Genomic DNA, 13,330 nt, shown 5'->3' on the forward strand with positions numbered 1-13,330 from the left:
GAATCAGGGAAGTAGTGTGGCCTTGGTCAAAGAGGGTGCGGATGTTGTCTGTGACTGCAAGTAAGGCGGTCTCGGTAGTGTTGTTGCTGCGGAATCCGGATTGGGAGGGGTCGAAGCAGAAGTTCTCTTCAAAGAAGTTTGTTAGTTGGGAATTGATGATCTTCTTGGGGACTTTGGCCAGAAAGGAGGAGAGAGATGGGTCGGTAGTTCTTAAGGGCTGTGATCTGCTAAGGGCTTCTTAAGGAGGGGCTTGACTTCTGCACATTTCCAATTGTCTGGGAATGTGCCTGCTTCGAAGGTGGCATTGATGGTGCATCGTAGCTATGGTGGCAGTGCCTCTGTGGAAGATGTGTGGAGGTTAGGGGTCCATGAGGGCTCCTGATTGAATGCCTTTCATGGTCGATGCGTTGTCTTTGGTGGTGACTGGGGTCCAGGAGGAGATGGTAGGCTGCCTGCCATTGATGGGGAGGAATGGGTTTGATGTCCGGAGTCTGTTAGTTGAAGTTGTCGTAGAGGGATCTTATTTTCATGTGGAAGTAGGAGTTTGTTGCAGAGGTCCTGGGAGGGTGTGACATTTGTGGCTTGGCTTGGGGGCTTGGTGAATTCCTGAATGATGCTGAAGAGTTCATTGGAGTTGCTGGCAATGGCTTTGATTTTGTTTTGGAGGAAGGTCCTTTTGGCGGATCTGATGAGTTGGTGGTATTCCATTATGGCAGTTGTTGTTCCTTCCGGGGTTGAGTGTGTGGAGGGCAGCTGAGTTTTTGCAGTGCGTGTTCGGAGAGCCAGGGTTCCTGCTGCTGGTTGTGGTTTGGTTACGGATTGGCCAGACAGGCTTGCCTATTGCGCACCAGCAGCGCACCCGCTGCACGTGTCCACCATTAAATGGGGAAGGTGGAGGGAAGTGGGAACCCGCAGGGGGGAGGGGTCGCTGGGGCAGCATCGGCAGGAAAGGGCGGTGAAACAGGCACAGAGGACACAAACAATGGCACAGATACAAGCTAAAAAATTAAGACAGGCAAAAAAACAGAAAGACAGCAAATAACAATTAGAAAGGCACAATAACAAAAAGACAGATGAAATACAGAAAACGGGTACTAACACAAAGAGACAAACAGTGGAGCAACAGAAGAGCAGGGCTCTTCCACTAGACCACCAGGGATTAGGCGCAGGCAGGAGCCAGCGGGTGGGGGAAGACCCCAAACACCTACCTTCTCAGAGAGCTGTAGGGGGCAGCGGCACAACAGCGGAGCTGCTTGGGTGGAGAGCAGAGTCCCTGACCATGAGTGCAGAGGCCTTGATCCCTTACTCCATAATTCTAGGGATCACGTTGAGGTTTGCTGTTGCCAGCTTTTAAATATCACTTGCTTACTTTGTTTTTAAACTGCTGTGCTGATTATTTATACTCTGTGTGCACTTTTGAGGGGCTCAGGGACTGTTCAGGGCTACCTGCTCCAATTTTGGGGCTCTCACTTTACCTTTGTTCCTGCCTGGGGACATTCCATCTCCCTCAGGCCTCCGCCCGTTCCGTCGCAGGAGTGTGCCGTTTGAGTGACGGGCGTGTTTTGGGATCAGCTGGTCTGGCTCGCACTATTGGCATTTCTGGGTTTTTTGCGCAGCCAACCGTGTTGAGGTTTGCTCTTGACAGCTTCTAAAACTGCTGTGCTGGCTTATTTATACTCTGTGTGCACTTTGAGGGGCTCAGGGATTTTTTGGGGCTACCTGATACATCCTCAGAGTTCTCACTTTATCCTTTGTTCCTGCTTGGAGATATTCCATCTCCCCCCGGCCTCCGACCATTCCGCCACAGCAGTGTGCCATTTGAGTGGATGGCGTGTTTTGAGATCAGCTGGTCAGGCTCACACTCTCGGTATTTCCAGGTTTTTCATCCATTTAAACCAATGCTGTGGCGAGCGTGCAGCAACTGTGTTGAGGTTTGCTGTTGACAGCTTTTAAATATCACTTGTTTAATTCGTTTTTACACTGCTGTGCTGATTATTTATACTCTGTATGCACTTTTGAGAAGCTCAGGGACATTTTGGGGCTACCTGCTACAACTTCGAAGCTCTCACTTTACCTTTGTTTAATCCCGTGCCGCGGAAAGCATGCGGTGGGTGCACCTCTGGCGGCCCACTGGCACGCCGAAGGTGCTCCTAAGGCATGCCCGTCTGCGACTGGCCGTTGCAAGACACCACACTTGTTGATGGTTTTACCAGGGGTATGGTTACCTACTCCATGGCGGATCTCTTTGCTATTCGCGAGGATTTAATCCCTTGTAAACATCCCACATGTGTTTCTCTGGAGGAACCGTTTTGATGTTTATACTGTGGCTTTAACTCCTGGACGCCCTCTGTACCCCCTTGCCTCTTTCTTAGCACTAGCCCTAAGATTAAACTTCTTAGTTTAAATTGTCGCTCCTTAGTCAAACATTTCGCAGATGTTCAGGACTTGTTACATGATGAAACCCCTGATGTTCTCTTTTTAACCGAGTGGGTAGTAACAACAAGAGAGAGAGGGAAAAAGGGACACCCTCAGTCCCCCAGGCATATGTAGGTAAATAACAAGAGAGTGTCAGAAATCACATAAGATTAGCACAGGTTCAGAGATGAAGATATTCATGTAAGATTCGCATTGGAAGTCTTGCAGATGATTTTGAGAAGCCCTCACTCACCACCCTGGGTGGTGACATGCTTCATCATCGGGCCCACCAGGAGAAGCCAAATGCTTCCCTGGTGTGCTACAACGCCGGGTTACTGCGGAGCAGGTTTTTGTGACAGTGATGGGAAAAAGGATATGTGAAGTTAAAATTGTCAGAAGCTGTACCAGAAAATTTTTTATTCAATGGTCAGTCTTGACAAGGTTAAAATATGTGTCGGGAAATGTGCCAATTAATGATTTGGTTATTTCCACTCAAGGTCGGGTCGACATGTTTCAGCCCTTATGTGTATAGTTACTGGGCTTTCTTCAGGACCATGTATTTTGTGTACCTCGCCGGTGTGGGCGCGCTAAGGTCCACCCTACCAGAGGACGTGAAAGTTAAAATACAAATGTGTAAAAATAGTGCGAAAAAAGTGTACAAACCATCAAGTAATGGGGATTACCTCAGTTTGAGAGTAACCTGTAAAGTTTGTACAGTGTAGGATCCACGTCCCATAGGTCTCGGGGGGTGGGTGGGGCGACAATGGCACACTGCCCGCAACGCCCTGCACCCGCTCGGCACCTAGCGTCTCCTGCTCCGGACCTCGAGGTATAGTTACCTACTCCATGGCGGATCTCTTTGCTATTCGCGAGGATTTAATCCCTTGTAAACATCCCACATGTATTTCTCTGGAGGAACCGTTTTGATGTTTATACTGTGGCTTTAACTCCTGGACATCCTCTGTACCCCTTTGCCTCTTTCTTAGCATTAGCCCTAGGATTAAACTTCGTAGTTTAAATTGTCGCTCCTTAGTCAAACATTTGTCAAACATTAGTCAAACATTTCGCAGATATTCAGGAGTTGTTACAGGATGAAGCCCCTGATGTTTTCTTTTTAACCGAGATATGGCTGTATGATGATAGCGTGGCTGAACCAGGTCTGGCGCTCCCCCCGGGTTTCATTATGAAGACGCTCAAAAGATAGTCTAGAGGGGTTGGTATTGCAGTTGTTTTTATCACCTTACCCCTCTAACTTTGTTGAGGAGTCCCTGGCTGGGTGCAAAGCCGCGCGCTTTGGGATCTCATTGAACGCCATTTACTCCTTGTCGGGCCTACCGATCAGCTGCCCGCCAGGGCCCACCAAAGACTTTAGATTTGCACTTGTCGATGTTGTGAGCCCATTAGCCATGAGAGAGGCCAATTTTAGTATTATTGGGGATTTGAATTTGCATCTGGACAATCCTCAGAATGCTGACATGGGAAACTTTTTGGCCGATCTGGCAGCATGTCAGCTGTATCAATTGGTGCAGGGTCCTACACACTCAGCTGGAAATGTATTGGAACCTGTTTTTTCTAACCTTGCTCTCCTGACTGTCCACCCCCCCCCCTGCCCTATGTGCTGCTCTGATCACTACCTTGTAACGATGACACTCTCCAGGGTGGTGCCCACAAAAAGGGTGTCTCAGAAGCTCTCACTCAGGAGCTCCTGGCATAAACTAAACATTGCTCAATTTCATGGCCTTCTCTCCACAACTATGCCCTGTATCTCATATGACTCAGAATCCGCTGATAAATCCCTGTCATACTGGATCCTTGGCATTCTGGATTCTCCTATTTCTGTAAAGTGTTCTAAAAGCTGCAGTTCCAATTCAAGTCCCTGATACAATGCTAAGCTCATCTCTCTGCGTAAAGAGAGCAAAATGCTGTAGAGAGCATTGACAAGGGCTTTGACCCTAACCTGAAGGGGCTATATCAAGTCAGCCATCAAGAAATACCATAGTGTAGCTTGTCGGACCGGGCTACCTGCTACACGGAGGAGGTCAAGAGCAGTGCTAATCAATCCAAAATTATCTTTTCGATACTGAAAGAGCTTAAATCATCCACACCACTTAATGCAACCATAATATCGTCGGATGAGCAATGTGACGCTCTAGCCTCTATCTTTGTAGAGAAGGTGGATACAATCGATAAATCTTTCCCCCAGGATGCACCAGGTTCTGACTACGTGCCTCGACTTCCCACTCAGCGCATTCTGACCACTTTCCTCCTTGTCCACAAAAGGAGCTGTCTGTGCTTTGCAGCAAAGTTCAGTCTGCCTCTCCGAAAGACCCCCTCATTTCGGACCATTTTATGATACTTCTACCTGTGCTCATTTCTCCTTTGAGCCAGGTGATCAATTTATCTTTCTCTACTGCTGTTATCCCCAGCAAATGGAAACATGCAAGGGTGGTTCCCCTGCTATAAAAAACAACAATCTTGACGCTGCCAAACCTGAGAGTTTTCACCCTATCTTTCTCCTGCCTTGGGTCTCCAAGATCTCTGAGGCCCACATCAATTCCAGCCTGACAGAGTATCCACAGGAAAATAATATTCAGGACCCCTCTCAGTATGGTCTTCGTCCTGGCCACAGCACGGAATCTGCTCTTCTTGCTGTGACTGAACATCTGGCATGGGCCCTGGATGAAGGTCATACCTCAGCACTGATCCTATTTGAACTTAGTACCTTTCCCACCAGATCCTGGTGATGCGATTGGAGGAGGTGGGCATTGTGAGCTCTGCTCTGGATTGATTTGCTTCCTTTCTTTCTGAGAGGACCTTCCAGGTATCCACCCCCCCTTTTGTCTCCAGAGTTCATACTACCAAACAGGGGGTGCCACAGGGCTCATCTTTGAGCCCTACCCTCTTTAACTTGTATGTTCAACCGGTGGCGATGGTGGCCAAGAACAGAGGGCTCACGCCAGTATGTTATGAAGATGATACACAGTTGGTAGTCACAGTCTGCGGAGTGATCTTGAGGCCATCACGGGATGGATGACTGCCAACTTCTTCAGATCAATGCCAGGAAGTCTGAGGTACTGCTGGTAGGTAAAGACTCTGAGATGTGGAGTGAGCATTAATGGCCTGCTACGTTGGGACTGGCACCTGCCCCTAAACAGGTGGCAAAGAACTTGGGAGTCTGGGTCGACGCTGCCCTTAATTTTCAGACCCAAACCAAGAAGGTGGCAGGGACCTGCTTTGTGTTACCGCTGGGGCTCAAACCAGTATCAGTCAGGTTATCGTTAAGGCTTCGAATTTGTCACAACTGGACTATGTCAATTTGTTCTATCTGGAGTCTAACAAGTCTGAAATCATCAGACTGCAATGTGTCCAGAATGTGGCGGCTCAAACTCTTTTTGGCCTCTCAAGGATGTGTTCCACATCCAGTGCTATTTGTTGGCTCCACTGGCTGCCTGTTGGCCAAACGTTTAGCGCTCAAGGCCCTCCGCCTTACATTTAAAAATATGACATTTTCATCCCCAGATATTCTGGCCAATCTGCATACATTTTACACCTCTTCCCTCCAACTTCGTTCAATGGGGTAGAATCTGGCTGTTGTCCCTTGGGTGAGGACGGTCGGTGCTGGTAGGCACTCTTTTTGTGCTCTGGCTTCGAAACTCTGGAATGCACTCCCTATTGCTATCCGCAGCCTGAAGACCTATGTGGCATTTTGTAAAGCTGTCAAGTTGTTCCGCTTCCCTCCATTGTAGGCCATCTCCCTGTTAGAAGTTGTGCAGTTTTTTGCCATCAGCTCTGGGACAACCCTTTGCCGGGGCAGCCGCGCGCTTTACAAGTCCGTATAACATAATATAACATAATATAACATAACATAACATAACATAACATAACATAACATAACATAACATAACATAACATAACATAACATAACATAACATAACATAACATAATCCTTCCACCCTCCCTCATCAGGGGAGAGCTAATTGGCACTTCTCTACTTGACCTATTCTGGTTGCACTATGATGCATAGGTGTGTACATGGTGCTTGGAAGTCTGTTATCCACCAGTGCACAGGAAGATTGCACAGGCCAGTCTTAGTAAATATGGCGCTGCACTGTTGCTTCCTCTTGTGCAGGACTTTAGTAAATCTTCCCCCTACATTGAAATAGGTAGAATGGTAGATACAGAAATAAGATCAGTTAAAGATGAGTGGCCTCATTTACATTGAATTGGTGTAGGGCAGCACAGCATTTTTTGGGCTGCGCTGCCCTATACCAATTTGAAATGGCAGGAATGTACAACATTTACAAGATACAGTACAATCCTGTCTTGTCAGCCTGCGATGGCGTACAAATTACTTCCTAGTGCCAATGCAGGCACCCTTACTCTATGGTGAAGGGTGTCACCGTTGTTGCTAGGATTGTTTTTGTGCAGGAAAAGACACGTTCCTGCACTAAAACACTCCATTGAGGTGTCTTTCTAATTTTTATGTGTGCTGCAGAAAAGCACATATGCAAAGAGGAACAAACGAGAAGAAATTAAAACATTTCTCCCTGTTATGCCTGCTCTGGGAAGGCATAAGGTTTTGGTGCTGCCCTAGGGTTAATTTAATTTGTAAATCAGGGGGCAGTGTCAAAATCAATTGGTGCTGCGTGGAAACACCCACTGGAACGCTCGCAGAATGTCTCCGTGATTAAGGGTAAGGGAACCCAGTGCTTTGCATTGTCTTGCCTTACTTCATGTCTATGAGGCAGTTCTAAGCCATGCAGGGTGACTTTGTGTCGCCTCATAGATATGATTGAGAGGTCTGCACCACGGAGCGCAGAAAAAGTGACCAAGATAATGACAGAATGAATGAGTGAGAATGAGTGAAGGGATTGAGAATATCTGAGATTGAGTAATTTTGATCGTGAGAGAGTGAGTCAACCTCCAGTATTAGAAAGCACTAGGTAGCTTTCCTAAACTGTACATTTAGGATTGCATTCATGTGTAGATCTCGCTAGTCAACAAATCACAACATACATTATTTATTTCAAAGGACGGTGACTATAAAGTTACACATGTGATCTATAATAACAGATTCAAATACCTAACCAAATGCCGTTCCTTCACAAGCTATCTATCGGGAGGTGTGGCTAGATGGAGTAATAAGTGGGTCTTTGGCTTTTGAATGGTTGTTGGGGTATGGGCCCTCATTGAAGTTGTCCAGGACTATTGTACATGAAGTTATTTTCAATCACCTCCATGTGCTCCTCTCTTTACTGTTTCCAAACTTCCTCTTAGTGGTAGATCTACAATGTATTGCAGATCCCCTGCCAGTACTCTCGATCCAGCCGATCCTGACCCAGCCTATGATAGCCGCCCTCATTCGCTGCCACCATTTTGTATATCATGTGAATGAGCTCCTTCACCTGCTGCTCCCTATCTGCTCCTGTTGCTCGGTTGTTGAAGGCACAGACCCTCCCTCCACATATCTTGATCAGTTCTTTAAGCTTCTTCTTGGCTTCACGCACATAGGTTTCAATAGTTTGACTCCCAAGGTCATCTTTCCGTGTAAATACGATCACCATGAACTTCTCAACACCTTTCTCAAAGAAGCCCTGGATCCTTTTCACGGACTTCCGCTCCTCCTCGGTGAACTGTCCAACCTGGAGCACCAGGAGGACGGCGTGTGGGCCGGGGAAGGAGAGGTGTCTACACCACTTTATCTCTGAGGAGAGCTCCTCCTTGGGGACTGTGAGGGAAAGGAAGCCCGGGGTGTCCACCACTGCTAAAGGTCTCCCCCCCCACTCTCCCTCCCTCCTCTTGCACTCTCTGGTCACAGACGCTGGCACGGGCCTGGACTCAAACACCTCTCTCCCCAGTATGCTGTTTCCAGTGGCGCTTTTCCCGGCTCCGGTGCTGCCGACAAGGAGCAATCTGAGTTCGTATAGGTCTCCCTTTAAGTGAGAACCATCAGTGCTAGAGAGAGAAGGGCGAGTGATCCAGCGGGGTCCCGGGAGTTCACAAACATCTTCACCTGCGTCACACCTCGGTTCACCTCTGCGGCTGGCATCTGTGGAAGGAACATTCACAAGTCAATCCAAATACTGCTTGAGAACTTAGATTTTAGTACAAAGCTTTCCCCTCCTGGAGCGTCCTCTACTGGTGGAAGCAAGAACATGTCTGAAGTGAGCGTTTTGGGGTAAATGCCAACGTCTGGTACTTCACACCACTTCCTGACCCTTAACTAAAAGGGTCTTGTACCCCTCCCTGTGATCTCAAGGCACTGCTGCTCAGAGGGGAGATGGGACCTCCTGCGTCTCATGCTTAACACTGAGGCTTTCACACCCCAGGTAAAACAGGATTGCTTTAGAAGTGATCCCAGAGTCATTGGATGATCATCCAACTACTGTATAAGTCATTATCACGTCATCAGACATCATCAAGCTCTTGCAGTCATCAGTAAAGTTTAGATATTGAGCATGATGATTCGAGGATGACTTGAAAATAAGTATCTGATGATTTCACAAGGTGTGACTAACCCTGATGACTTCAGGAGGATTTAAAAATGAGTATGAGTATCTGATGACTTCACAAGGTGCGACTATTCCTGATTATCCTTGGGCGAAGCACTACGATCCGCTTGAGTAGTTTGCGAAGTTTGCGCAACCTCGCACTAAGTGAGCAGCACGTAGCACAGTGCAAACACGCCTAGTGCAGCGGAGCGTAGTGCAGCGGTCATTTTTTGCTTGTTTGCGGTCCTCAACATCATGTTCGCGGCCGTGAGCAAGCAAATTGCCATCCCAGCGAGATTCTCAACGTGGGGACGTCAGGTTTCTCATTCCGAGTGGTTGCACATGCTCGCGATGAGAAACTACCAGTTCGCATTGGGAAAGCTGCTGCTCGAGTAAAAATCTACTCGAGCAGCAGAAAACTACAGCACGCACTGTGCAAGATGCTGGTTTCAATGATTGCGCAGTGCCGGATGCTTGTCCGCACTGTGCAATCATTGAAAACACATCTTTCACAGTGCGAACATGCTACAATGCAGCTCGCGTAGTGCTATGTGAAGTTCGCGTAGTGCGAAGTGCACTTTGCGTCGCTTCACGTAGTGCTACTTCGCGAACTACGCCCACCCTTATTCCTGATGACTTCCTGAGGATTTAAGAATGAGTATATGATTACTTCATGAGGTCCAGTTGTTCTTGGTTATTTGAAGGCAATTTAAAAATAAACATCCAAACTACACCAGCATCATTTCTTTTTCACATGATGAAATTGCCCCAGATGCTTTGAGAATGATTTGCTGATTACCCTAAGAATTTACCCATTATTTTCATTTTGTTTTTTAGGCAGAAAGGTCCAATCTGCTGCGTGATTTCAGAATTATTTGCTGAATACTACTCAGTGAACACTATTTATGTATTAAATGAGTATTCTTTAAATGCAAATTAGCATGCATAGTGCTTAATAACATTATGTAAAAAATATGACAGGTCATTATTTTTATTTTTTATTTTACATCAATTGTATTTATAATAATGAGTATTAACAAGTATATTGTGATACATTTTTCAAAACATACTAATATTGATTCAACTTAATCAATTGTATGTAGGGCCAATGGTATTAGGCTGCAATGGAGTATGAAATTATGGGGCAGTATTATATAAATCCTGCAGCTTGGTAAAACAAATGATGAATTCAAAGAATGCAAATTATACAGCATGTTCTGTGAAACTTAGGTACTTGACATATTAAAAAGGAGTTGCAGACCCGAGGATCTCGAAACCTTACATATATATTTTTTCAACTGTGGAAAGTGCAATACTGCAAAGTAATAAAACAAAATAGCAGCTTCATCGGAATTCTGCGGCAGAGAGAACATATTTCTACCAGGTCAACTTTTGGTGGGTATGCTGTTGCAGCTCCATCCGAGACCCTACCTGAAACATGTTTCCTAATAAGATTCTGAGTTAAACATTATGCACAATCTCCTGCTTTCAAGTTATGTCACTTGGTCTTATACCCCCATAGATATTGCTTCCAGAGCTAGTCCCCACCGTTTCACTGTCAAGTGTTCTAGCTTGGAAAACCAAAGGCAGGAACACAATAAGCTGGAAAAGAAATTAATGTACACATTTCCGGGAAAAAGTGGCTAAAACTTTGCCTTGGACAGGGGAAGTTTCCTGATGTTGTGGATGAAGGGTGAATCTTCATCTGCCTCTATTTTCACCACATGGAGGTCTGGATACAAAGTTCCTCCCAGTGCTTTAAATCACTATACACCCACTCACCCACCAACTACAAAGCATTTTCCTAATCATAAGTCAGACTGATTGACTTTACCACTGCTTGCAATAAATACTGCATTTTCTCTCTTTCACATGGAAAAAGGTAATCTAAATCATGTATATATGCACATCCATACATAGGGATGTGCAAAATCTGCAGAGTATTTTTTTTACTAATAAATATACACAATTGTGTTAACCTCATCGCAGCTTGCGATATTCCCCTGCTGTGCTGGACAGCAATAAAAACGGGTGTGGTCATGACGAGCTCAGCTCGTCAGAAGCACACAAGCACTGTGCTGCATGACGAGCTGAGCTCGTCATGAGCATGGAAGGGGTTAATTACGTGAAATGCAAATCCATTATTTTCCACACTTTTGTAGTGTGAAATGTGTGAATTTTTGGTGCAAAGACACAAATGCACTGTGCACAATTGCTGCCCACGTTCTAAAGTTTTTACCACAAATTGCGAATTCAAGGCTGTAGGAAGGTAGGCTCATTCTGCATGTCTACCCCCACTTTTTGCTTGGTGCTAAGATGCTTTTTTACCAGTCTGACTGGGATCCTGCTAATCAGGACCCCAGTCTATCTGTTTTCTACGTAAACTGTTATGTTGTGTACGTAGGCACCCACTAGATTGGATACTGGGGTACCCTTATAAGTCCCTAGTATATGGTACCCATGTACCCAGGGCATAGGTAACCCAGAGGTTTCCCATGGGCTGCAGCATATATTATGCCACCCATTAGAGCCCATGCAAAGTGGAACTACAGGCCTGCCATTGCAGACTGTGTAGGTTGGTGCTTGCACCACTTACTAAAGACGTTGGTTTACTATATCTAAGTGTCACCTTTCTTAAAACCTACAAGTCACCCCGATAGCAGGCCTTTAAATCATGGGGGCAGGGTGCTTGGCTCTAAGTGAGAGGGTGCACCTGCATGAGCAGTACACCCCTGCAGCCTACAGAGTCCATTCTCCCGGGTTGTCAGTGAAACAGCCTTATACTAAGGTAGAGGTGCATTATGTGACCGCGTGATGACCATCTTGAAAACAACTGCAACTAGCCCTATCATGTTTGGTGTCAAACATCTTGGAATCATTTCCCTGCACTGGTAACCGGTGAGGAGTGGTATGATTGCACCCCCCAGAAGCGTCCTTCATGGGGCTCCTGGTGGTCCTGGGACCAGCCTTCTAGTCCCAGACAGCACAAAATGGTTGCTGCGGACCAGAGCCACATTTCTGCCCTCCTGCTGCTGAGCCAAGCTCGACCAAGGGAAGGCAGGAAAATAGGCATCCTTTCAGGATTTAGTGTATTAGGACTGGGTGGGTGTGCTTTTCAGCACCTGAAAGTCTGCATGAGGGGCACATTTTATGTCCCTGTGTATAGTCCAGCTCAAAACAGTCATGGGAGCTGTTGGCTCATGCTCTGGCGCAAAACCTGACAAAGGACATGGAAGTAACCTTCCCCCTGTCCATACCCTCACATGAGAAGGTGTCCTGAGACTTTCCAACCCTTTCCATAGGCTATATAAGGGCTTAACTGGTTGTAGGACTTTGGATCCGTTGTGGATAAGATTCAGAACTGAAACCACTGCACTTAGACCGTTCGGGCACTCTGGACTTATTTTGGGCCTGACTTCGTCTCCCTCTCAGTCTGCTGCATTGTCTGTGCCAGTGCACCATAAATGATCCGTGCACGACCTGTGAAGCATCAAAGACAACTGAAGATAATCTCCCTTGGAATGAAGGAGTCACTGCTGACTGGTATGCTGTTCTCGATCTCCTGTGTCTCCAAAGGGTCCAGCAACACAGGATGTAGATTTATATGTCCCTCGAGGCCCGAGCTGTCCTCTTGCCGAGTTTGAGGCCATTGTTCCTCATGGGGGCTGCAATACCCAAACCCCTGTGCACAACGTGCATTTGCAAGTGAATGTGCTTGTTGGCAATTCCTTGACAACTGCATTGGGCTCCCAATAACGCCAACCTTTGGCACCGTTTCCTACCAAGATCTTTGTCCTCCTCGCATCAAGTGCTCTGTGGCCTGCTGTTTGGTAAAATTGCTTGAGGTCGTTGAGCTACTCCTGTGCTTACGGCTTGTGCGTCCATTTGTGGGTCATCTTCACTTCTCTTGGGCTCCTCTGGTTGTTCAAGGCTTGCCCTGACTCCCCTGTGTTCGGTGAGTCTCCTGGACTTTGCTGGTCCAAACCGTACTCTTTCTTGACTTCCTGCTTGGGTTCCTTTTGACAAGGATTCTTGGAGCTCCCTCCGGACACCGACCCTTCAGCATTCAACATCCTTCATGGGACAGTTTGCATCCTGCTCCTGGTCACCCTCATATCACCTGGTCCCCACAGATGAAGAATCATGAGCACTGTCAACTGTCCTGTAACACCCAACATCGGTGGGCATTCATCCACCAAGCCCCTGGTCCCTCCTAAGTGACCCAGACTCAGTCCCCTCTGCTTTCAGGTACTTCTCGACAAGAATCCATGTTGGGATTACAACAGGCACTTTTCACCCTTCCAGCAGCTGCACTTTCTGGAAGTCCTCCATTGAGTTTGTCGGCGGTTTCCAACACCACCTAATCCCTATGCACCAGGCTTCTCTGTAACTAGGGTACTTCTGTATCCACAGGTGGGGTGGCT

General features: G+C 46.8%; 1 protein-coding gene across 1 annotated transcript; it reads right to left on the minus strand.

Moving 5' to 3' along the window:
- Nucleotides 1-7,700: 7,700 nt before the first annotated feature.
- On the minus strand, nucleotides 7,701-12,979 carry LOC147725116 (GTPase IMAP family member 4-like). The gene is made up of 2 exons (XM_086918175.1): nucleotides 12,892-12,979; nucleotides 7,701-8,464 (listed from the first exon to the last, which is right to left on the minus strand). Exons 1-2 carry the CDS (start codon nucleotides 12,977-12,979, stop codon nucleotides 7,701-7,703), a joined length of 852 nt encoding a protein of 283 aa, XP_086774301.1.
- Between the last annotated feature and the right edge of the window lie 351 nt (nucleotides 12,980-13,330).

The sequence above is a fragment of the Lissotriton vulgaris genome, chromosome 4_1 (genome assembly GCF_964263255.1).
Source record: "Lissotriton vulgaris chromosome 4_1, aLisVul1.2, whole genome shotgun sequence".
NCBI classification, from domain to species: Eukaryota; Metazoa; Chordata; class Amphibia; order Caudata; family Salamandridae; genus Lissotriton; species Lissotriton vulgaris.

Coding starts and splice junctions, on each gene's coding strand:
- LOC147725116 (XM_086918175.1), bottom strand. CDS start 12,979: ATGTTGAATGCTGAAGGGTCGGTGTCCGGAGGGAGCTCCAAGAATCCT. Junction 8,465..12,891: donor GGAAGTCAAGAAAGAGTACG/GTTTGGACCAGC, acceptor TTCCTTCCACAG/ATGCCAGCCGCAGAGGTGAA.